This window comes from Cucurbita maxima, unplaced genomic scaffold (genome assembly GCF_002738345.1).
Source record: "Cucurbita maxima cultivar Rimu unplaced genomic scaffold, Cmax_1.0 Cma_Scf00041, whole genome shotgun sequence".
NCBI lineage: Eukaryota > Viridiplantae > Streptophyta > Magnoliopsida > Cucurbitales > Cucurbitaceae > Cucurbita > Cucurbita maxima.
In genome coordinates this window covers 271,380-293,601 of record NW_019272057.1, presented here as the reverse complement: position 1 = coordinate 293,601, position 22,222 = coordinate 271,380, and the positions used below count along the sequence as shown (strand labels likewise).

At 37.6% G+C, this 22,222-nt stretch overlaps 2 protein-coding genes across 3 annotated transcripts; both read right to left on the bottom strand.

Annotated features, from left to right (window-relative positions):
• Positions 1 to 1,410: 1,410 nt before the first annotated feature.
• Positions 1,411 to 6,131, bottom strand: LOC111469792 (probable serine/threonine-protein kinase At4g35230). Of its 2 annotated transcripts, none has more exons than XM_023115220.1 (9): positions 5,663 to 6,131; positions 5,431 to 5,566; positions 3,905 to 4,038; positions 3,777 to 3,828; positions 3,515 to 3,600; positions 2,599 to 2,787; positions 2,243 to 2,443; positions 2,030 to 2,143; positions 1,411 to 1,919 (listed from the first exon to the last, which is right to left on the bottom strand). In XM_023115220.1, the coding sequence occupies exons 1-9, from the start codon at positions 5,993 to 5,995 to the stop codon at positions 1,683 to 1,685; spliced, it is 1,482 nt and encodes a 493-aa protein (XP_022970988.1). In that variant the 5' UTR covers positions 5,996 to 6,131; the 3' UTR covers positions 1,411 to 1,682. The 2 variants fall into 2 exon arrangements, with proteins under 2 accessions (XP_022970988.1, XP_022970987.1); XM_023115219.1 differs by having other exon boundaries at positions 3,723 to 3,828; positions 5,663 to 6,130.
• Positions 6,132 to 9,350: 3,219 nt separating this feature from the next.
• On the bottom strand, positions 9,351 to 13,704 carry LOC111469755 (nitrate regulatory gene2 protein-like). Its single transcript, XM_023115169.1, has 4 exons — positions 12,003 to 13,704; positions 11,734 to 11,900; positions 10,651 to 10,874; positions 9,351 to 10,565 (listed from the first exon to the last, which is right to left on the bottom strand). The coding sequence occupies exons 1-4, from the start codon at positions 13,282 to 13,284 to the stop codon at positions 9,863 to 9,865; spliced, it is 2,376 nt and encodes a 791-aa protein (XP_022970937.1). The 5' UTR covers positions 13,285 to 13,704; the 3' UTR covers positions 9,351 to 9,862.
• Positions 13,705 to 22,222: the final 8,518 nt, after the last annotated feature.

Sequence of the window (22,222 nt, the reverse complement as noted above, 5' to 3'; positions counted from 1 at the left end):
GCATTAATTAAGGCATGTGGATCTATGAGTACCATTCACACTAGACAAGGCATGTGATTAGAGTACAACATGAAGTGTGACCTTAGTACTAAGTGAAGAGGTCATTAATTCTCTATTAAGAATAACCCTTGGTCGATTTTTTGGTCACTGGTCTTAAGATATGTTTAAATGGAGCATGGAGCGATTAAATTAATAAGAAACGACTGTTCGACAATGTACTTTCACAACCGACGCATACACGATTGAAAATGTCCACCCTTATGTCCAACACAACTGTGTATTATTTGCCCAACGCGTTGGAAGTACTCATTCGCCCAACGCATCGATATAGGGTTGGTATAGGTGTAGAGATGTTTACAGGGTGGGGTGGGAACAGGGAGCCTTCCCCATCCCCGTGACCTATTTTGTTCCCCGTCCCCACGAAATTTTCCATATATATTACTTATTATTATTTTTTTTAATGGGCTGGTTTGATTGAGTTGATCGAATTTTTTTTTCCCTCTACTCAAAAATCGAACCGAATTGAATTGATTCAATTAAAAAAAAAAAACCCAACTCAATCGCTATAATTCAGGTAAGGTTAGTTGGATGGGTTTATATTTGTAAGTGAAACTCATGAGTCAACCTTTTGACTCTACTACGTTTCGTTGTTAAAGAAACTCGTAAGATATTAAATTCTAGATAGACAGTTACAATTATTACTAGAACTCATTTGATCTTAAGAGTTGGATGTGGTCGAGATTGAAGATGCAAGTTCTCCCAATCGTACCATCCCCTAACCTAATTAATATGATCTTTTACTTTTTAACGGTCCAAGCTCACCGCTAGTAAATATTGTCCTCTTTGGTCCGTTACGTATCGCTGTCAATCTCACGATTTTAAAACATGTCTACTAGAGAGATGTTTCCACACTCTTATAAGAAAATACTTGCTCTCCTCTCCAATCAATATGGATCTCACAATCCACCCCCTTGGAGGCGAGCGTCCTTACTGACACACCACCCAGTGTTTGACTCTGATACCATTTGTAACAACTCAAGCCCACCACTAGCAGATATTGGTGCTTTGACCCATTACGTATCGCCGTCAATTTCATGGTTTTAGGTTTTAAAACGCAATAGATTTTCACATCCTTATAAGGAATGTTTCGTTTCCCTCTCCAACTAATATGAGATCTCACAATTTAACCCCTTGGAGGCCAAGGTCCTCGCTGGCACACCACCCAGTACCATTTGTAACAACCGAAGCCCACCCTAACATACATTATCCATTTTAGCTCGTTACGTTTTGCCATCAACCTCACGATTTTAAAACGTGTTTACTAGAGAGATGTTTTCACACTCTTATAAGAAATGCTTCGTTCTCCTTTCCAATTAATATGGAATCTAGCAAATCCGAGAAGAAGGTAAATGTTTGAATACTATTCCTTTGTTTGATTGAGATCAGAAAGTTTGGGACTTATCTACACTGTCATGTTTCAAAAGGGGCTTTAGCAGACTAACTAGAAGGTCATATTCATAGACATGGTTTAAATTGGTTGAATTTACAAGCTCCCTTCAATTCACATGAACAATCAAGCTATAAGTAGCAGCCTCAGCAACACTATACAAATTGTGGTAGCCTCAGGCAACAAACAACAGCAATATGCTCATCGCGTTCGTAATCGTCGATTACCGACCGCCTCATTGGCTCCTCTCTTCCAACGTAGCTGCTTCGTTCAACATGTCGACAGCGTCCTCCTGCATATCCAGCTTTGCAAGAGCAACTGATTGCATGTAGAACGCTGTTGGCCAGTCTGGGTGTACGCATTGTGCTTGCATCGCATCACGAAGTGCAGCGTCGGGTTGATCGCATAACAAATAGCATAGGCTTCGTCGGGCAAACACGGTTGGGGAGACCATAGTTCCTACGTTTATGAACTGCAAAAACAGAATGATAAAGCCACAAAACTAATGTCACCACGAGTTGTTCGGGTCTAAGTGAAAGATTATCGTCGTTCAAAAGAAAGCTCGAAAAAGATGCAAACTACCTGTGAATAGCAATCAATGGCACCTTTAAAGTTCTTGTCCCGGAAGGCGAAATCGCCGCGCTTTCTTGCCTCTAGCATATCTCTGATCTGTTGTGTCCATTCTTGAAAAGATAGCTGAAATAATTGAATGATATGGAACTTATAAAACCTTCCTGCTTGTTCAACCAAGTCGTTTTTATCTTATAAAGGAAAGTCGAATAAATCGATGTAAACCTCATTAGTTACTTCGTCGTCTCTGTAGTGTGCCATTACCAAGATTTGATGAATTGCTGTGAGATCCATCCTCGAACAGGCCTCGCCCATCGGCGATAAAGGTCGTTGTGGGGTTATTGGGGCCACTGGAGCCGCTGGGGTCGTTGGGGCCATTGGGGCATCCTCGTACTTCTTTATTCCAAGCATGACATGAGAAGGAACCTACAAACGTGCACGTAGATTGAGCCTACTACATTTGGAATGCAAGGTAACTCGTGGGAATCGAGTCCTAGTTAGCTGGACCATGACTCGAACCTATTGTCTCCAAGGTTTTAAAACGTGAGAACACTCAAAAGGGAGCAAGCAGAGCTACCTACATCTGGTTTTGTTTGCAAGGGAGCAAGAGTCGAAACAAGATCCTCTGTGTTCGGCCTGTCTCTTGGTTCGTATTGTAAACATTGAGAAGCGAGATTAACGACCACAGTTGCGTCCTCTGTAGAAAATTTTCCTTCCAAATGCGAATCCATTAAGAGAATGATGTTCTTTCCTTGGATCATATCGAGAGCCTGCATTCGCAAATGAACGTATCAAATGAACAACAATTTAATTTTTCAAACATCTAGGCTTTTACATGGCTCCGGAACATGTTAACGTTGTTTCTGATGTTTTTAACACAGAATTCCTAGATACCTAGTGTCATGGTCATGCTTATTCAAGACGTGTTGCTCGTGGCCGTCAACCCATTCCAAATCTTTTACCCTGCTTTCACTGTATCTATTTCAATCTAGCACGTTGGCGTTTGACTCCTAGCCACTTTTGATGTCTACACTTATCCAAGAGAATTTGTCTCGTAATGTACTATAGAGGGATATGACTAGTTGACATATCTTCCTACTTGGGTTTTCTCTAACCAACTCCATTTTCGAAAACCATTTTCCAAAAACGGTGATAGAGGCTATGAACAGGACATTTGTGCCACTGGGAATCCATATTTGAGTTGGCTGACTTACTTAAGAGTGAGAGTTAGTGTCGCACAATCCCTCTGAGTCCTAAAGAAGTACGATTACGACTATTGGTCAAGGCAATAGTAACCTCCCTTTCACATCAACAAAGGTTCGGATCGTAATGCTCGTAAAATAAACAGTTGCATCGTGTAGTGAAGGAATGAATTCATAATCTAGGAGACGAGACGTGAGTCACGACTCTCTCTCTCCTCGTAATAACATCATCAAACATTCGCTTTCTAACACGAGAACAATTCAAGCATACAATGTTATAAAATTAGGTACTTACATGACTTGGAGGGATGTGCTTGCCACTTAGAAGATCCAAAAGAACAGTACCAAAGCTATAAATAACACTTTCAGGGGTTACCCTTCCTACAATAAATAGACCAAAGTGAAGAACAACACTTCAAACATGGAAATGAAGAGCTTTATTGTTGACACACACAAAAAGAGCTAGATTTCCAACGTCAACCAAAAGATGAACATCAAAGTACCATTTTTCAAGTACTCGGGTGGCGTGTAGGCCAGATTTGTACTGTAACTCTTACCGTCCCTGCTGTTTTTCATCAATCCAAAACACGAAAGACGTGGATCGCCGCCCTATAAGAGCGTAATCAGATGAAGATAAACTTTATATCAAAAACTACAAAAAGATACCAATTAGTGAAGACGATACCTCGTCGAAAAGAACTCTATACGCATTCAAGTCGTGGTATAACGCACGGCCTTTCGTGGTGCAATACTCCAAGGCTTCAGCTATATAGAAAGCTACTCTTAACCGCATGGCCCACTCAATGGTTTGATTCTCCCCTGTGGGAAAAAGTTAAGAAAATAGCAAGCTCATTCAATCCTACATAGTCACATGCACAATTCAACCATAAGCACCAACTGCCACTTAAACAATGATCTCATTCACTAAAAAAATTCACTCAAAATGTGTGAGATCCCACGTCGTTTAGAGAGGGAAACGAAGCATTGTTTATAAGGGTGTGAAAATCTCTTCCTAGCAGACGCGTTTTGAAAACCTTGAGGGGAAGCTCAAAAGAAAAAGCTCGAAGAGGACAATATCTTCGAGCGGTGGGCTTGGGCTTGGGCAGTTACAAATGGTATCAAAGTTAGACACCAGGCAGTGTGCCACGAGGACGTTGGGCCCAGAAGGGGGTGGATTTGTGAGATCCCACATTGATTGGAGAGAGGAACAAGTGTCAGCAAGAATGTTGGGCTCCGAAGGGGTGGATTGTGAGATCCCACATCTGTTTGAGAGAGAAACAAACCATTCTTTATAAGGGTGTTGAAATCTCTTCCTAGCAAACGCGTTTCAAAAACCTTGAAGGGAAAGCCCAAAGAGGACTATATCTGCCAGCGGTGAGTTTGGGCAATTACAAATGGTATCAGAGCTAGACACCAAGCGATGTGCCAGCGAAGGCACTGAGCCCAAAACGGAGGTGGACACGAGGCAGTATGCCAACTAGGACGCTGGGCACCGAAGAGGGGTGGATTTGTGTGAACTCACATCGATTGGAGAGAAGAACAAGTGCCAGCAAGAACGCAAGGCGCCGGAGGAGGGGGGTGGATTGTGAGATCCCACATCAATTGGAGAGGAACGAATGCCAGCGAGGACGTTGGGCCCTAAAGAGGGGGTGGATTGTGAGATCCCACATCGATTAGAAAGGGGAGTGAGGGCTAGTGAGAACGTTGGGCCACAAAGGGGGTGGATTGTGAGATCCCACATCGGTTGGAAAGAGAACAAAGCATCCTTCATAAGAGTGTAGAAACCTCTCACTAGCATACGCATTTCAAAAACCTTGAGGGGAAACCCAAAAGAGAAAGCGCAAAAATGTGATAGCCTTACGAGGTCAATGTAGTTACACTTAGGACAACGAACTTCCCTATATCTCTACAATGATACGATATACTCCACTTCAAGCCTAAACCAACTAAACTTTGCTCTCGGTTTCACCTCGTGCCTACAAAACCATTTCCACTTCTAGCCAGCACAAGGATCATATCCAAATCCCCAATAGTTTCATTCATCTAGAGCTACTAACAAGTTCCCTCCCATGTCCCCCAGAAACGAACACAACCAGGAGACAGAGTATACAAGAACTACAGGGGGGGTATCAGCTCCAACACAACTACATGCTAAATATGAGCTTCAACACTTCACAGCAAACCAAATAAAGCAAGAAAAACATAACATACAGTGGAATAAATGCTTAGCAAGAGTATCATTGGGCATGTACTCAGCAACAAGCAGCCTCTCATCACCATCGCAGCAGTACCCTATCAAGTTAGCAAACCTTGGATGCCGTAGCTTCCCAACTCCCGAGGCCTCTTCCTAAAAATTCCACAAACCCATTTCACAAAATCAGCAAAAACACAAACAAAACACCAAAACACACCCAAATTCTTCACAGAAGTACCAAAAAAGTACCACAAATTGCTTGGCATCCGGCCATGCCACCTTCGTGAACTTCTTCACAGCGATCCACTTCTGGTTCTGCAAGCGGCCCTTATACACAATGTTCGGAGCCTTCTCGCCGCTCTCAGAGACTATGAAGTTCGGGCTGAAATTGTCGGTAGCCGCCGTAAGGTCCGATAAGGAGAATTCCGAGAAACTGGAAACCGTGTCCATAGGCGCCGTCGGTTCGGGTACAACAGCAGGTGGCGGCGGCGGCTCCACCGCGGCATTCGGCGGCACAGTCTGCAAGGTTTGAAGCTTCTCCGGGTGGGTTTCTGTGAGAAAGGTGGATTCACAGCACCCCATAACAATTTTTGCTCAGAACCCTTTTGAAAACTCTGTTCGAGAAGGAGGAAAAGTGAAACAGAGAGGAAATTGGACAATGGAAAAAAAGGGGAAAGAGGAGAATATTAGATAGCTGGGGAATCAACCTTTTAAGCTCTAAAAAGAAAAAAGAAATACAATCTGTGTAATAAATAGAAGATTAGTTCTCACGGTTCATTCAATCGAAGAAACTGTTCATAAATATCAGCTGGATTCGATTTGCTTAATTCACTGGTCAATCCCAAAGTGACAGTTTCCTTTTTAGAATTTTTAAATCCACAATCCAATGCATTATCTACCACAATGGCTACTTGCAAATCCCCAACAACATATAAAAATCATCATATTTTTATAAGATTAATACTAAAATGACGTTTGTGGTGTCGGAGTAAAAGAGAAGTACATAAATTAATCGATACCATATTTAAATGAGAGCGATCACGAGAATCGGATTGTAAAAAATGCATAAATGAAAAGAAATGAAATGAAAATTACTGTCTATACTGATAAGGTACATCTTCATTACTACCTATACAAAACACCTGTGTAGAAACTTTTCCCTAAAGAATTTAGGGAAAGCTTGAAAGGGGAAGTATAAAGAGGACAATATCTACTGACAGTGAACATGAGTCATTACAAATGGTATCAAAGCTAGACATTAGGCGATGTGTCAGCTAGGAGGCTGTTCCCCGAAGGGGGATAGACACGAGGAGGTATGCCAATAAGAATGTTGGGCTCCGAAGGGGGTGGATTTGGTGGGGGAGTCGCACATCGATTGGAGAAATGAACGAGTGTTATCTAGGACGCTGGGCCCTAAAGGAGGTGGATTTTGATGTCCCACATTGGTGGGAGAAGAACGAAACACTTTTATAGAAGGGTGTGAAAATCTTTCCGTAGTAGACATGTTTTAAAGTGAAGGCCGAAAGGGAAAGCCCAAAGAGTCGTTACAAATATGTGAGTAAGGACAAAACATGTTGGAATGTTATGTTGGGTAAATTGATGTAAAATTTTTTAAGATACATCTGAACCAGGACAAGACGGTCTCATTTTAATATTTTTATTTTTAATATATTTAATTTCAATTGGATGCCATTAATGGAAATTTCAAAGAAAAATACGGTTGATTAGACAGGAGGAAAAGCCTCAAAGCTTAAGAAATGTTCACACTTACCATTATAATGATATGGAATAACAAATAAATAAATAAAAATTGGAAATTAAAAAAATAATAAATAATATAAAATAAAGTTAAGAATCAAATTTAGAAAGAGAAAAAAAAAAAAAAGCTATACCTATTTTATAGAATAATTGTCTTATTTATTTTGGATGTTTATTATATAATTTTAATTTTTAATTGTTTTTGGTGTTATTTAATTTATGAAGATCAAATTCTTTTATTTATTTAATATATTTTTTTTTTTTTTAATTTTGAAACACCATCATTTCATAATTGATTTTAAAATGTGATATAATGATTGTTTTCAAATTCTACCTAATATTTATATTATTTTATTTTATACTATTTTTATTTTTATTTTTTTAATTACAAGACATTAATTTTCAAAGTAATTGATTATTTTGTTAATAATATTTTTTTTAGCTTTTAAATAATCTCCTTTTTTTTGTATTATATTTAAAAGTTAGGGGGAAAAGACACTTGAATTTTTTTATTATTATTCTCCTCCATTAATCACTTTTATATTAAATACTTGAAAATATTACGGCGGGAGAAGACGTTTTTGAGTTAAATTGGGTACGGGTGGAGAAATTTTTTGACCCAAATCGAAATATCCAGCTAGTTGGATTGGTGAATCAAATGATAGTGAATAAGGTTGACACCTTGATCCAACCCATTTGTCCTTGGATGGTTCATTTTTTAATTAATTTTTTAAAATATTATTTATTCACATGTCTAGTAGGGATTTGGTTGGTTGATTTTATGGGACAAAAGAAGCTTTAAACCTTGAACCGAATTGAATTTTTTATTTTTTAAAAAACTAGACTCGACCCAAACCGAAAAGAATCAAACCCAACATAACTCTTGGTCTGGGCTGAGTAGTCTCAGTTGTCATATGTGTTGGATGATGAAAGTCCTACATCAATTGGAGAAAGTAACGAGTGCCAGCGAGGACGTTGGGCCCTGAAGAGGGCGGATTGTGAGATCCCACGTCAGTTGGGGAGGAGAACAAAACTCCCTTCATAAGGGTGTGTAAACCTTTCCCTACCAAATGCGTTCCTCTCAAGGGAAAGCCCAAAGAGGACAATATTTGCTAGTGATGGACTTGAACCGTTACACTTGACTTCGACGTTAGGAGGCGACCCAGTTCTGTCCCAGGGAAGATTTTGGATTCTTTCAACACTTTTTGGTTATTCCATGAACGCATGCCTGGTATGACTTTTGCTAGCGTCACTCCAGAAGGTAGATCGAGTCAGCGTACGGGACTCGAAGAGTTAGCTGCACAGCTTTCCTTGAATGAACACCGGGATCCAGTTCCAACTCCTGCTTCCAACTCTTCTATAGAAGCAATGCTTACAATCAAGATTGGCCAAATGCACCTTGCAACCAACTCTCATTGTCCAATCTGTAAAGAAAAATTTGAGCTGGGATCTGAAGCCAAAGTGATGCCATGAGAGCTTATGCTCAAAGTGGACAATATCATACCATTGTGGAGAGTCGTGTTCGTCTAACATGGTATCAGAGCCATGCCCTAAACTTAGCCGTGCCAATAGATTGGCAAATCCTCGAATGTCGAACAAAGGACTCCAAAAAGGAGTCAAGCCTCCTTGAAGGTACGAAGGCAGTCAAAAATGACTAAGACTCCAAAGGAGACAAGCCTCGATTAGGGGGAGGCGTGCTTTGTTCGAGGGGAGGTGTTGGATGATGAAAGTCCCACATCGGTTAATTTAGGGAATGATCATAGGTTTATAATCTAAGAATACACTCTCCATTGGTGTGAGGCCTTTTGGGAAGCCCAAAGCAAAGTCATGAGAGCTTATACTCAAAGTGGACAATATCACTTCCCAAAAGCAAAGCCATGAGAGCTTATACTCAAAGTGGACAATATCATACCATTGTGGAGAGTCTTGGTCAGTTTTCTTTTAGCAAAACGCTCGTGATTACAGATTAAGATATTAGACATTTTAAATTTATTTTCTTTATAAAAACTCATAATAAAAAGAAAATTAAAAGAAGAATCCAAAATTAGAGGAATTGAGATTATTATTTTAATATTCAAGCACGTGGGGAATATGAGTGTAGTCATATTAGACAAAACCATCACATTATTAATCAAAATCAATTTTTAAATCATTATTATGATTAAAAAAAGGTGAAAAATAGTCGGACCTAACCGATTTCAAAATATTACATTTTTACCCCTAAACGGGTCCTTATATTTCGAGACTTTACATTGTTCTTCATCTTCAGAACAAAATCAAAATATTTTCATTTCATTTCATCTTAAATTTTGTGTAAAAGAACAAGACGACGTTATAGTTCAATCCTAGCTCTGCAATGAGCTCGGATTTCACTCGAATCCTTCATTGTTTATCGTCTGCAAGAACTTGTTCAATCCACAAATGGCAGCACAGTAGATCAGCCCGGTCTCGACCAGTAGCCATGGCTTTCTTAACCCCCATACCGATAAACTGAATGGTTCAGTAAAGTTTGATCGGGAGACGTCTCGGGTTAAGTTTCTATGCATTGTGAGTTGGAGGGAGTTGCTTCAGAATGTAACAGCAACTTCCATTACGTTGGTCCCGAGTAATATGGTCAGGTTCGAGTCGGTATAAACTAGGGGAAGGGATTATCGACTAACTCTTCAACGTTGTCGAACCGATCAACCTCCTTCATGATCTTGTCTTGGCACTTTCTTCGGCGCTTCGTATCAAAAGCTCCTCATACGCTCTCATCGAGTCGGATGCAAACCTCTCAAGGGCCTCAAAAATGGATTGCAGACCTGCCTGCAAGTTGCCATTGCTAGTGCCATCGTCTTGCACGTTCCCAGTTACCCGAACCAGTTTCTTGTCTAAAGCCTGTATCTCTTTCTGCAACTTTTGATCGTCCCGGTCAATCTTTTTCACTTTCTTTTCGAGATCCTTGTTCGTTATCATCGTTTGACGCAGTTCTTGCTTATCATGATCCCATATTTGAAGCACGCTCTTAGCGAACACGTGCATCGAATCAACGACCTCTTTCTCGGAGAATCTGTCAAGACCTTGTGACCACTGGTTGCAGATAACAAAGATGGGTGGTGCACCAATCCGGCTAGGTGAGAAAGGAACAATTCCATCAGCTGTTTCTTCAGGCTCATACAGGAGACATTTAAGAAGCCAGTTATTCAAGAATCTCACAAAATTTTTCTGGGCGCTTATCCAACCCGAGAATCTTGCCGTCCAGCTAATAAGCTCGTGATCGAGCTGCAATGTCACTCGAAGATCGAGATCGCTAGGCTTCCCACCAGACCGAATAAGGCCTAAACCACGGGATTCTTTAACCGCTTGAAACTGAGCGTGATGGCATTCCAGCATACCTTTCCACATCCTCGTTAACCTGAAATCGATATACATTCCACGTTTAACGGCCAAGAAGACAATGTCGAGCAAACGAAACAGGGAGGAACAAACCAAACACATACCCTTGAATCAGTTCATTCACTTGAGGCCAGAGTTCTTCATCTCTGATCTTACTTATCGTCTCAGAAATCTTGTCAACGACCTGAATTGCAACGTTTAAGCTCGTCGACAAGGTCTTTATGGATGTTTGAGTGGCCTCCACTTTCGTGGCTTCGGCACCTCTCTCGTGTAAACGTTTGAGCTGACGACGCTTCTGCTCGTGGGTCAAACGCATCTTTTCCTCCCTCTAGAGAAATGTATAAACATAATTTCTTCAGTTACAATGGTAAGAGAACGACAGACCCTGCAAAACTATCGTTGCCCTAATGAACTCGGGCCACACTAATGAACGAATTCTAGATACGACATACGAACTGTAAAACTACTGGCTATATACGTCAACGGAAGCATGTCTTTGTAGGACGAAGATAAATCGATAAAGTAAAAATGTTATATGCAGGTGGAAGTGGCAATAGGACATCAATAAACTTCCTTAAAAGAACACACTAAACTACTTCAACAAAGAAAGCGACACGAGTTGAATGTTTCACACCCCTAAACAACAAAAGACGGATTCAAGCAGAAAATTCAGACGGAGAACGTTCATAGTATAGAAATTAACTCCTGCATTTAAACATAGAATAAAGATATTGTAACAGCCCAAACCCACTACTAGCCGATATTGTTCTCTTTAGACTCTCCCTTTCAGGCTTCTCCTCAAGATTTTTCAAATGCGTCTGCTAGGTAGAGGTTTCCACACCCTTATAAAGAATGTTTCGTTCTCCTCCCCGACCGAGGTGGGATCTCACAATCTACCCCTTCAGGGCCCAACGTCTTCGTTTGCACTTGTTCACTTCTCCAACCGATGTGAGCACTCCAATCCACCCCTTCGGGGTCAGTGTCCTTGCACGCGTCTATTAGGAAGAGGTTTGACACCCTTATAAGGATATGTCTAGTTCTCGGAGGAAAAATAAACAGATTCTTATTCCTTGAACGAGAAAACAGATTCTTATTCCTTGAACGAGAAACGAGAGCAAAAGAACTGAGATTTCTAAACAACCCAAACTGCAAGAGTATAGCTTAAACCAACAAAGAAACACACATACCTTCACTTCATGATAGAGCTTCTTCTCCCACATATACAACTTCTTCAAGGTAGAAGACAGATTTCCAGATCTCATCCCCATATCTTCGACAAAAACGATTTCAGCAAAGCCAGGCTTTGCGGAGGACTTGGCTCTCCTCCGTGACGCAGGCAGTCGAGCCGAGAACGCTGATAATGATAGAGCCCATCAACATCTTAGACAACACAGCCACACCATGAACAACAATAACTTTCAGCTCAAAACAAAGACAAGAACATGTCTGAACTTACCATGCTTACGCTGATGAGGAAGCTCTCCCATCTCCAACATTTTGGCAATTTCATCGCCGAACTCCGAGGCTTTCTTGAACAAAGCTTCAATTTCTCTCACAGCCTCATAAACATCCCTTGAACCAGCTCCGCCGTTGAATGCTGCAGCAACAACCGCCGGAGCTCCATTCCCGTCGTCCATAACATTCTTATTAACAAGCCTCACGGCATCACCAACTACAGCGATTGGCTTCGTCTGATAAGCCAAGGCGGCTAAGTTCTTGTCCACTTCCTTCATTTGGACATCTACCGTGCCATTCGTCTGCTTTCCACCACCGTCCACGGCCGAATTCTGGCCACCGTGGACCTTCTTCACAACCTCCGGTTGGTAATACCGTACATCTTCCAATTCGGGAATTCCCTCTTCCGCCCTCACTTCCCTCGGATCCCTTCCCGGCGTGTAGGAGCCGTAGTAGTTCGCCACCGCTGGAGTCTCAAAGAAGTTAAAGATATCCCAAGCGGAGGTTCTAGGAGGAGAAGGCGGCGGCGGAGGCGGCTTCGATGATAAAGCCGGAGGTAGCATATTCGACATACCCCCATAAGCAGTAGGCGGCGAACCGCCATACCCACCGCCATAACCACCGCCATACCCACCGCCGTACCCACCGCCATTATTGGGATATCCATTATTCGGATAAGGGTTCGAATCCATATTCGAATAAGAATAAGGATAATAGCCAGAGGAAGAAGAAGATTCACCCATATGATAAACCCTCTCCGAACTAATCGCCTGCTGATGCACCACCGACGGCATCGCTTTGTTCTGCATATAATTCATCTGCACATAACCACCACCGCCACCGCCGCCGCCGGAAACAAACCCACCACGATTCCCATCACGAAAATCAAAACGATCGTCATGGGTCTGATGCAAAGGCGAAGAGTGATCGGAAGAGTGAAGCGAACTGGAATCATCGTCAGAATCAGAGGGCAAATGGAGGTGAGAATCCGAATTAGAATGAGATAAACGATGAAGAGGCGAATTAGAACCCTCAAGATCAGGGTCGCCCTTCCTCTGAGGAGGTAGCTTTAGCTTAGGCGAAGAAAAGGGCTCAGAATAAACAAAACCCGGTTCAATAAAACTGTGTAACGATTTCCCAACCCCTTGAAGAGAGAGAATATACGCGGCATGAGCCTCAGCGAACTCTTGGCGAAACCGAATCGCTTCGTCGAGAAAATTGCAACGTTCGCGACAGAGCGACACGACAAGGAGATCGTCGAGCTTGGAAGTGGCGCAACCCATCAAAGAAAAACGCTCGAAAACACAAACAGCGAGAGAAACACAGAAAATTTCGCAACCCCAAATGGGATTTCGTGGTTTTGTTAGCGAAAAAACATGATGGGGTAAGAGATTCTGGGGTTCTTAGAGATCTGGGAAGAAGAAGATGAAGAACAAGAAGAAGAAGAAGTGGCCGTGCGTGGAGATCCTTATCTGGAAGAGGAAATCGAGGTGAAAATCATGAGGGGAAAGACGGAAGGCGACAAAGGGGGATTTGGGTACAGATTAAAGAGTGGGATTAAGAATAGGATTTGGGTTTGATTTCGGAGAAGAAGGAGATGTTGGAATTGGACTGAAAATCCCCAAAGTTTCTACGAAATTAAAAATTTGGGAATTGGGGTATTTGGTTTGACTGGGAGTTGACCGCTCAGCCGCCACTGGTTCTCTGCAACGGACTTTTTCTTAGTATCGGTCGTTATACGAATATTATAATAATAATAATAAAATATATCTCTTCAAATGAATTTTTTTTTTTTACAAAATAATGAAGTTTCTGGGTAATATCTCCCACTTTCAAATATTTTAATAATACACATAAAACGTTAGTTTTGGATGAAATTTCTTAATAAATATTTTTAAATTTTTAAAAGTATTTCGAAAATGCTCGTTAATAATTTTAAATTTTAATTTTTTTAAACTTTTAAAAAATGGACCGAGTATCTTTTATGTAATGTCACACGTTGGCTCTCGAAAACAAGACACTATTTATAGGAGTGTGAAAACCTTTCACTAATACACGAGTTTTAAAGTCCAAAAAATACATATCTATGGTGGGTCTGGGTTATTATCTCCGTCTATTTTAACAATTTAGCTTTATTTTAATTAAATTTATATATATATATAATTGGTTGATGTTTATCTTTATTTTCCTACCAAATATTCTAGACAATTCTTTGCCCATTTTGGTATGTTTGGTAGATCCAACTATAAAAGGTAAGCTTTCATCACCATTCTTCAATATTTTATCTATGTAATTACGTTCATTAATGTTGTTAATGTATAATTTATTGTAATTAAACTAACTTTTTTAACTTTATAATAATATATTATTCATTCAAAAATCTCATTGGCTGCATCAGTTGAACGTCGAACACGAAACCCTAAATTCAACAACCAACCACGAATCTATTATCGTATTGTGTCGATAGATGTGAATAACTTTTTTCACGAATCACATATATTCAAATGTCAAGACGTATGAGGAAAAATATCGATGCAACTCCAAAGAAATATGACTCAACCCTAATCGTTGAACAAGTCTCGATCCTTCAAAATAGCTCGAGCTTCAATGTGAGATCCTACATTGGTTGGAGAGGGAAACTAACCATTTCCTCTCTAACATACACGTTTTAAAATTATGAGGCTGACAGCAATATGTAACAGACTAAGATAAACAATATCTGTTAGCATTGGGTTTGAGCTGTTACAAATGGTATCAGAGCAAGACACTAGGTAGTGTGCTAGCGAGGACGTTGAGCTCCCAAAGAGATGGATTATGAGATCCCAAATCGGTTGAAGAGTGTGGAAACATCTCCCTAGCATACGCATTTTAAAACCGTAAGGCCGACGACGATACAAAACAGACTCAAACGAACAATATCAACCAATGTGGGATCCGAAATTCTTCCATTATCGTAATTAATCTTGGTTGGTAAGAAAATTTATAGTAAATTAAAAAAATTACATATAAATCTATAATATAACGTTTTATTTAATTCACGCAATATTTATTAAACCGTTTTAAAATAGATTATATTTCTAATATTAGAATTAACTCATAACTATGAAAATTAAAAACATTACTTAAAATAATTATAAAAAAATGGTAAATACCATAATATAAAAAAATAATGAATTATATATGTAATTGTCACACCCCACTTGAAGCATTTAATTTGTTCCTAAATTAATTATTTTTGTATTTAATTTGTTGGTTTGAAAATTATAAGATAAAATATCGTTTTCTCTCCAATTATTGACTTTTTCAAACGATTTTTCTTTTTTTAATTTATTTTTAACTTCAAGTGTCGTAATATTAACTCAATTTGTTGACTATTTTCTTATATGCCGTTCTGTAATTGATTTAATTAGAAATTTAGTTCAAAGTAATTAAGGTTTTAATTAAATAATTATGATATAAATATTTATATAAAAGAAAGAGAACAAGTTTGGTAAGTAAAGAATATTCTATGCATCACGACAACATTTTAAAATGTCACGTATTTTAATGCAAATACTTTATTTGGATATTTTATAATATAGTTTTTTTTTATATCCAAAATATATAATATGTATATATATGGAGTTCAGGCTGATTATGTTGACTTTATAATTCAATATTTTAAATGTTTATTTATGGTAATAAATATAGTTTTTAATGAAGCCTAGGTATTATTATTTATAATATTAACTAAAATTTTATAAAAATTACTTTTTTAGTCTCTCTCTTTCTTAATTTTGATTTAATTTAAATTCTGAACATGGAATGTAACGGCTTAAGCCCACCGCTAGTAGATATTGTCATGTTAGGGAAAGGTTTTCACACCTTTATAAATGGTGTTTCGTTCTCGTCCTCACCAATGTGGGACTTTCACATCAAAGAGGACAATATCTACTAGCGGTGAACTTAGACTGTTGCATGGGATTTTTTAGATTTTTGGCATGAAATATTATAAATGGTATCAGAGTAGAACATATCCTAGTAGTATGTGGCTCGATGACGAACTAAGATAGAAATTTGTGGACCTATGATGCTCGAGTAAGGAAAAGGGTATATGAATGAACCGACACTACATCTGAAAGAAAGTAGTCTTACAAAAATTGAAAGTAGTCGTTTATTTTCAATGACTCAATGGTAAGAATCCCAAAACAAACGTGTTTGCGGTAAATGCTTTCATTTAAATATTTAAATATATATATATATATATTTCTATAAAATTATTATTATATAATATTAAAAAGTGATTCTATCCATTATAATTTTTTTAATTTTAATAATCTCTCAATCAAATATCTTTTAAAAAACTTTATAATATTGATTTTAAACACTTTTTATTTACAAAGTTTTTTGAAATAAATAAATTTATTTATTTATTGACGAGGAAAAATCTTTTTGGATCACAAAAATTTAAGAGTTCGTTACGTATAAGAAACATATTGTCAGTGAAAAATAAATAAATTTTAAATAAAAAGGAAAAAGTAGAAATATTATGAGTGGATCACATTCACAATAATAAAAAGCAATAAATCCAACAAAAATAAATTAAAATATTAAAAAGTTGCTAAAAAAATGGGTTTTTTATTAATTTTAAAGCAATGTTTATAACAAATTTAAAATCTTGGTAACTTAGCAATATATTAAATATAACAACATTTTTCAAATATATATTATTTTTAATATGAGATATAAAGATTTAAACCTTTATCTCGATAGAAAGAATACATGTCAATTGTTATTCAGCTAAATTCATATAAGATTAAGATATGTTGATGAATATTTTCTGCTTTTCAAACGTTCCTAAGATACTAGTTTTTTTTTCAACGTTTTATATGTAAGCCCCTAAAAGTATTATTATTTATAGCGATACATAGCAAAATCTATATAAGCTTATTTTGACATATATTATCGATAAACATGTCAAAAATTTGAATATTCAATTAATGTGTCCGTTGAATTTGAAAAAAGAAAAGGGAAAAAAAGTCACAGATGACACGAACACCAAAACCCGACCTCAAGTTTATAACAAAGTTTTCATTATACATTTGAAACCTAAAAAAAAAAAAAGTAGTCAATTCTTCCATCAAAGTATCCCAAAAAGTCAACATCATTTTCAACAAATTGGATGTTAGTTCTAATTTTTCCAGGTTTTTACAAATCTAGCCCTACAAACGATATATCGAAAGAATTAAAAATTTAGTGTTTTTTCTAAATGGTGCATGAAACGGTAGCTACACGTTAGCATCTGAGATAGAACGATGATAATGAATAACGAGTAGCTAAGGGCAATATTACAATTTTTTTTGAAAAAATGTCAAAATGTGTAAAGATTGTAGTATGATTTTGGTCCATATGGAGGAACATAGTGGAGAACCTCATATTAGATTCCTTTCCCAACAAATAATGCTCCTATTATTTCACCTCCCTTAATTAATGATTATATCCAAAGGTAACACTCAATGGAGATGGTAAAAAAAAACCCAAAGTGAAATAGTAAAAAGAAATTATCTAATCAAATGGAATCCAATAAAAAATAAAATAATAAAAAAAAATCATTGTTTTTTTATGTGATCAATTATTTTTAAAAAAAAAATAAAAAAAATTATTAGATACCAAAACGCTCTTTAAAATTTATGGATGTATCACATACAAAATTGAAAGTTCAGGCTAAAATTCTAATTGAACATATAATTTTTTTTGAATGAGTTAACTTTTTTTTATTATTATTATATTTTCTAACCTCGGATTCATTAGAAATTAATTTCAAACCTATGAACTAATCAGAAATCAAATTTAGATCTCGAAGATCGAATGTGTCACTTTTAGAACATCTAAGACCAAATAGAAACTAAATTCAAATCTCTTAGCAACTCAAAGTGTCTGATAGACGAAACAGAAACCCATTCAAATCTCGAGGAAAAGTAGATTTTTAATTTTATTTTTGAAGTATAAAGTGGTATGTGAAAGAATATTTCACATGTACAAAATACTCCCTAAAGTAATATTGTGAGGAGCATGCATGGATTTAATAAATGGGCATTTGTATTTGTGAAACTATAAAGTGAACAAAGAATGGGTCTCAACAACAAAGAAAGAAAATAAATAAAGATATGGACAATGCCTTACTTTTCAACCCCCCTTTGTTTTAACTCTCAACCACATATTTTCCAACTCATTCAACAATAATTATATATATATATATATATATATATATAGTAACCTCCCAAACACCGCTAGCAAATATTGTCTGTTTTGACATGTTATGTGTTTTCGCTAGCCTCATTATTTTAAAACGCGTATATTAGGCATGTTACGTTTCCCTCTCTAACCGATGTGAGATATCATAATTCACCTTTCTTGTGGGCCAACATCCTCGATGATACACCATCCCTCTTGGAGATCTCACAATTCAGCCTTTTTGGAGGCCAATATCCTCGCTGATACACCACCCCTCTCTTGGAGATCTCACAATTCAGCCTTCTTGGAGGCCAACATCCTCGCTAATACACCACCTCTTTTGGAGATCTCACAATTCAGCCTTCTTGGGGCCAACATCCTCGCTAGTACACCATCCCTCTTGGGGGCTCTATACCATTTTAAAGCCCAAGTTTATTACTAGCAGATATTGTTTAATCTACCCCTCTTGAGGACCAACATCCCCGCTGGTACACCACCCCTTTTGGGGGCTCTGATACCATTTTAACCGCCCAAGTCTATCTCTAACAGATATTGTTCAATCTACCCCTCTTGAGGGTCAACATCTTCGCTGGTACATCACCCTTTTTGGGGGCTCTGATTCCATTTTAACAGCCCAAGCCTATCACTGGCAGATATTGTTCACTTTAACTCATTACTTATCGTCATAGAATGATCTTGTATTCTTCCATAAACACTTGGCAGCCATTCCAAAACATCATTTTAAAACAAAAGCCCATAACCAATCCAAATGATTCTGAAGTAAAGAAGAAAGAGAGCTAAAGATGAAATATTGGAAGGTGAAAAAACAAAACTGAAAAAGTTCAAAACTTCTTTTTACATAAAAAAAAAAGTGAAAATTTGTTCATCTCTCTCTTTCTAAGGAAAAAGTGCTAAGAACTAATTATGAGCCAAAAAATTAGTGGATCACAAGTTGGAATTGTAAGCTTTTAGGATTTATAGCCTAAACCAACAACAAGTGGTTCACATGTCAAAAGAATATACCAAGAACTAACTACTACCAAGAAAGAAAAAGAAAAGAAATGTCATTACCTAAGGCCAAGAAAAAGGACTTTGTCTGTAGTCATTGTAATGCAATTTTCCCAATCTCAATATGCAAAAGCCTTATCAAATATGAGCAAAGGCATCCAATCATAATATGCAGAGTTCATAAAGTGGACAAGGATGATGCCATTTACCCCACCACGCTTATCATTTCAGTGATGAAATGAAAGAGATGCGCACCAAGCAAATCTGTATTGAAAGAGATGGCACATTCAATCGTAAAGGAACAACCTATAAGCCACCCCCTACAATAATAAAGGCATACTTCTAGATAGGTGGAACTCGTAGCGGTCACCTACAGAAAAAGTTAATATCTTACGAGTTATTTTGAGAATCAAATACAGTAAGGTTAGGTAGTTGTCTCGTGAAAATAGTTAAAGTATGCACATGCTGACTCAAACTCATGAATATAAAAGAAATAAAATGTTAAATTATAAAAAGAATACTCTTAAACGGTATCCTTTCAAAAGTTATCTTTTTACCTTTGTAAATATTTCAAAACTGCATTTGAAGTAGAAAATCTATTATAATGTGTTGGACAAAAAGTCAATATGATGAAATATCGTTCTTTCTAACTTAATCCAGATAAGTATTTTAGTCACTGTCACATCCAAGTCATCACTAAATCAACATTCCCTCCTACATTATAACGGATTTCTACCCTATAGATAGTTTTGAAACGTTTATGAACAGTCAAGAGTAATGTTACAACCTTTAAAAGAAAATAAAATGGATGGAGATATTTTTTATAATTTTTCCCAAAATAAAATTTAAAAAAATAATAAAACAAACAAAGGGACAAGCCATTTGAAAGTAGGTAAACACCATTTCTTCAATCATCATTTCCCAATTTCAAAAGCCACATGATAATAAAGGATGAGACAGATGAAAGAATAAGGACCCAACTCCAGAGCTGTGATCTTGGCCTTTGCTTTATTTTTACTTCAATTGATAGAAAGAATTTAAGGGAGAGAATGAAGTTGGTAGAAAAACAATCAAATACCTGAAGGGATGCACTTGATGGATTGGTCCTCCAGCTGATTGAGTGAGCCATCTGTATAAAAAGTTTAGGAAAATGAGACAATGAAACAAATTTTGATTCTATTCACTCGACCCACCATTAATTTTCTTTTGTTTTTCAAACATTCAAATACTGTTAATCAATTTCGACTTCTCCCTTGCCAAAGCCCCATTTTCGCAAGTGTCATTATCTCTGGCTCCTCTCTCTCTCTCTCTTTTCTTTTCCCATACCTATAGAGTTCAAATGTTTTTGTTTCCACTTCTGATTTCCCATTTCTTATTCTAGCACACATCAAACAAGCATTTCTGCTCAAGTATGATGGATAGAATCAAGATTTTTTTCAAGTTTGAACAGAATCTCCTCTAATAATTATCCTTACCTACCAACTTCCTAAAGAATCATTGGCCTTCTTGGTGTGGGATTACCACTTTTTATTTCATATTATTGGTTTCTTTTAGGAATTGAGAAACACAGTCTTCTACAAATACTACAGAAAAAAGGGTATTTATAAAAAGAAAGATAAAGAGAGATAACAGTCACAAAGCCAAACATGGATATTTATGTGATTATATTTATAATTTTGTTGATGAGTAAATACGATAGACAAGAATTGATGCTACTAACTCTGCTTTCTAGGGAACAGGTCAACTTTCAAGGAGTCTTGCACAATTAAAGATCTTGCAATAGTGTGAAATTTGACTTAACACTCTTTGATGCTTAAACAAAATGATGTGGTTGCGTACCTTGAGTGGGAGTGACCTCCCTTTTTGACTCTTGTGTCATAGTCTCTCCGCTCTCAGTTGTTGACACACTCCTCGGCTCACCCTCTGGATCTTGGAGTGCGTGTTTTGTTCTTTGGGTAAATTGGGCTCTGATGAGCCTCCCCTATCTTTCTTAGGAGCTGGACCCGTGAGCCTGTATGACAATATGCCCTCAACAAATTTGATAAACAATGAGAATATTACTTGATCTATAATCATTTTGATATTTTTTTAATTAAAAAGAACTATTTCATTGAAATCATATGAAATAACGCAGCCTAAAGAACTTGCAAAAAAGAAGGGAAAAAAAGTCTTCCCATTAGCAGACAGCGAGTAGAAAAGTCATAGTTACAGAAAGATATGGACAAAGGTTCACCAATACTGTCCATAAAACAATATGCTCCTGCAAACGTTATGTCCTCTCCCTGAAAACTACTATTCTTTCTCTTAGCCAAAGAAAGACCTCAGTATTTTCTTCATCTCTCTGTTTTCGCAGTGGCAGCAAATTCTTCCTCCCTTGATTCATCAGCAATTGAAGCCCAATTCACCCTTACCTCCTGCATCATTCAACCATTCTGACTACCTGCAAAGTCTTCTTAGGAAGTTTGGAGAATTGAAGAAGGCCTTTGAGGGCGTTGATAGAGTGAAGAAGATCCGCTTGCACCTTGACCAACCCCAGGTCCAACAGAAGCAAGCTCGACGGCCAATTCCACTAGATAGCCGCTCCTTTCTCTCTTTTTACAGCCTCATGGACGGACTTCTCTCGTTACGAAATTGCTTGAAGATGCAACTAATTACATCTCTTGGAGCAAGGAAAGGTTGATCGCTCTAAGCCAGATGAAAACCAAGAATAGTCTTTTCTTCTTGCATTCTGACGATGTGACAACAATGATATTGTCACATCTTGGATCATCAATTCCATCTTCAAGCATATTGCAGTCAGTCTTGCTTACAATGGATGTGCAAAGGATGTATGGAATAAACTAAAGGAGCGTTGTCGCCAAACAAATGGACCACGGATATCCCAGCTCTGCAAACAACTGGAAACCACAGTTCAAGGAACTATGTCAGTGGACATTCCAGCCAACCTGAATTAGTTTAGTATTACCATTGAAAAATAATTAAACTTGATGGCTATAAGCC

Excerpts from the sequence above, each read along its gene's own strand:
- LOC111469792 (XM_023115219.1), bottom strand. The coding sequence starts at position 5,995 with ATGGGGTGCTGTGAATCCACCTTTCTCACAGAAACCCACCCGGAGAAG. Across the intron at positions 5,567-5,662 it reads CGGATGCCAAGCAATTTGTG|GAAGAGGCCTCGGGAGTTGG; the intron begins GTACTTTTTTGG and ends TGGAATTTTTAG. Across the intron at positions 1,920-2,029 it reads CCATTGATTGCTATTCACAG|TTCATAAACGTAGGAACTAT; the intron begins GTAGTTTGCATC and ends CTGTTTTTGCAG.
- LOC111469755 (XM_023115169.1), bottom strand. The coding sequence starts at position 13,284 with ATGGGTTGCGCCACTTCCAAGCTCGACGATCTCCTTGTCGTGTCGCTC. Across the intron at positions 11,901-12,002 it reads TCCTCATCAGCGTAAGCATG|CGTTCTCGGCTCGACTGCCT; the intron begins GTAAGTTCAGAC and ends TATCATTATCAG. Across the intron at positions 10,566-10,650 it reads GTGAATGAACTGATTCAAGG|GTTAACGAGGATGTGGAAAG; the intron begins GTATGTGTTTGG and ends TATCGATTTCAG.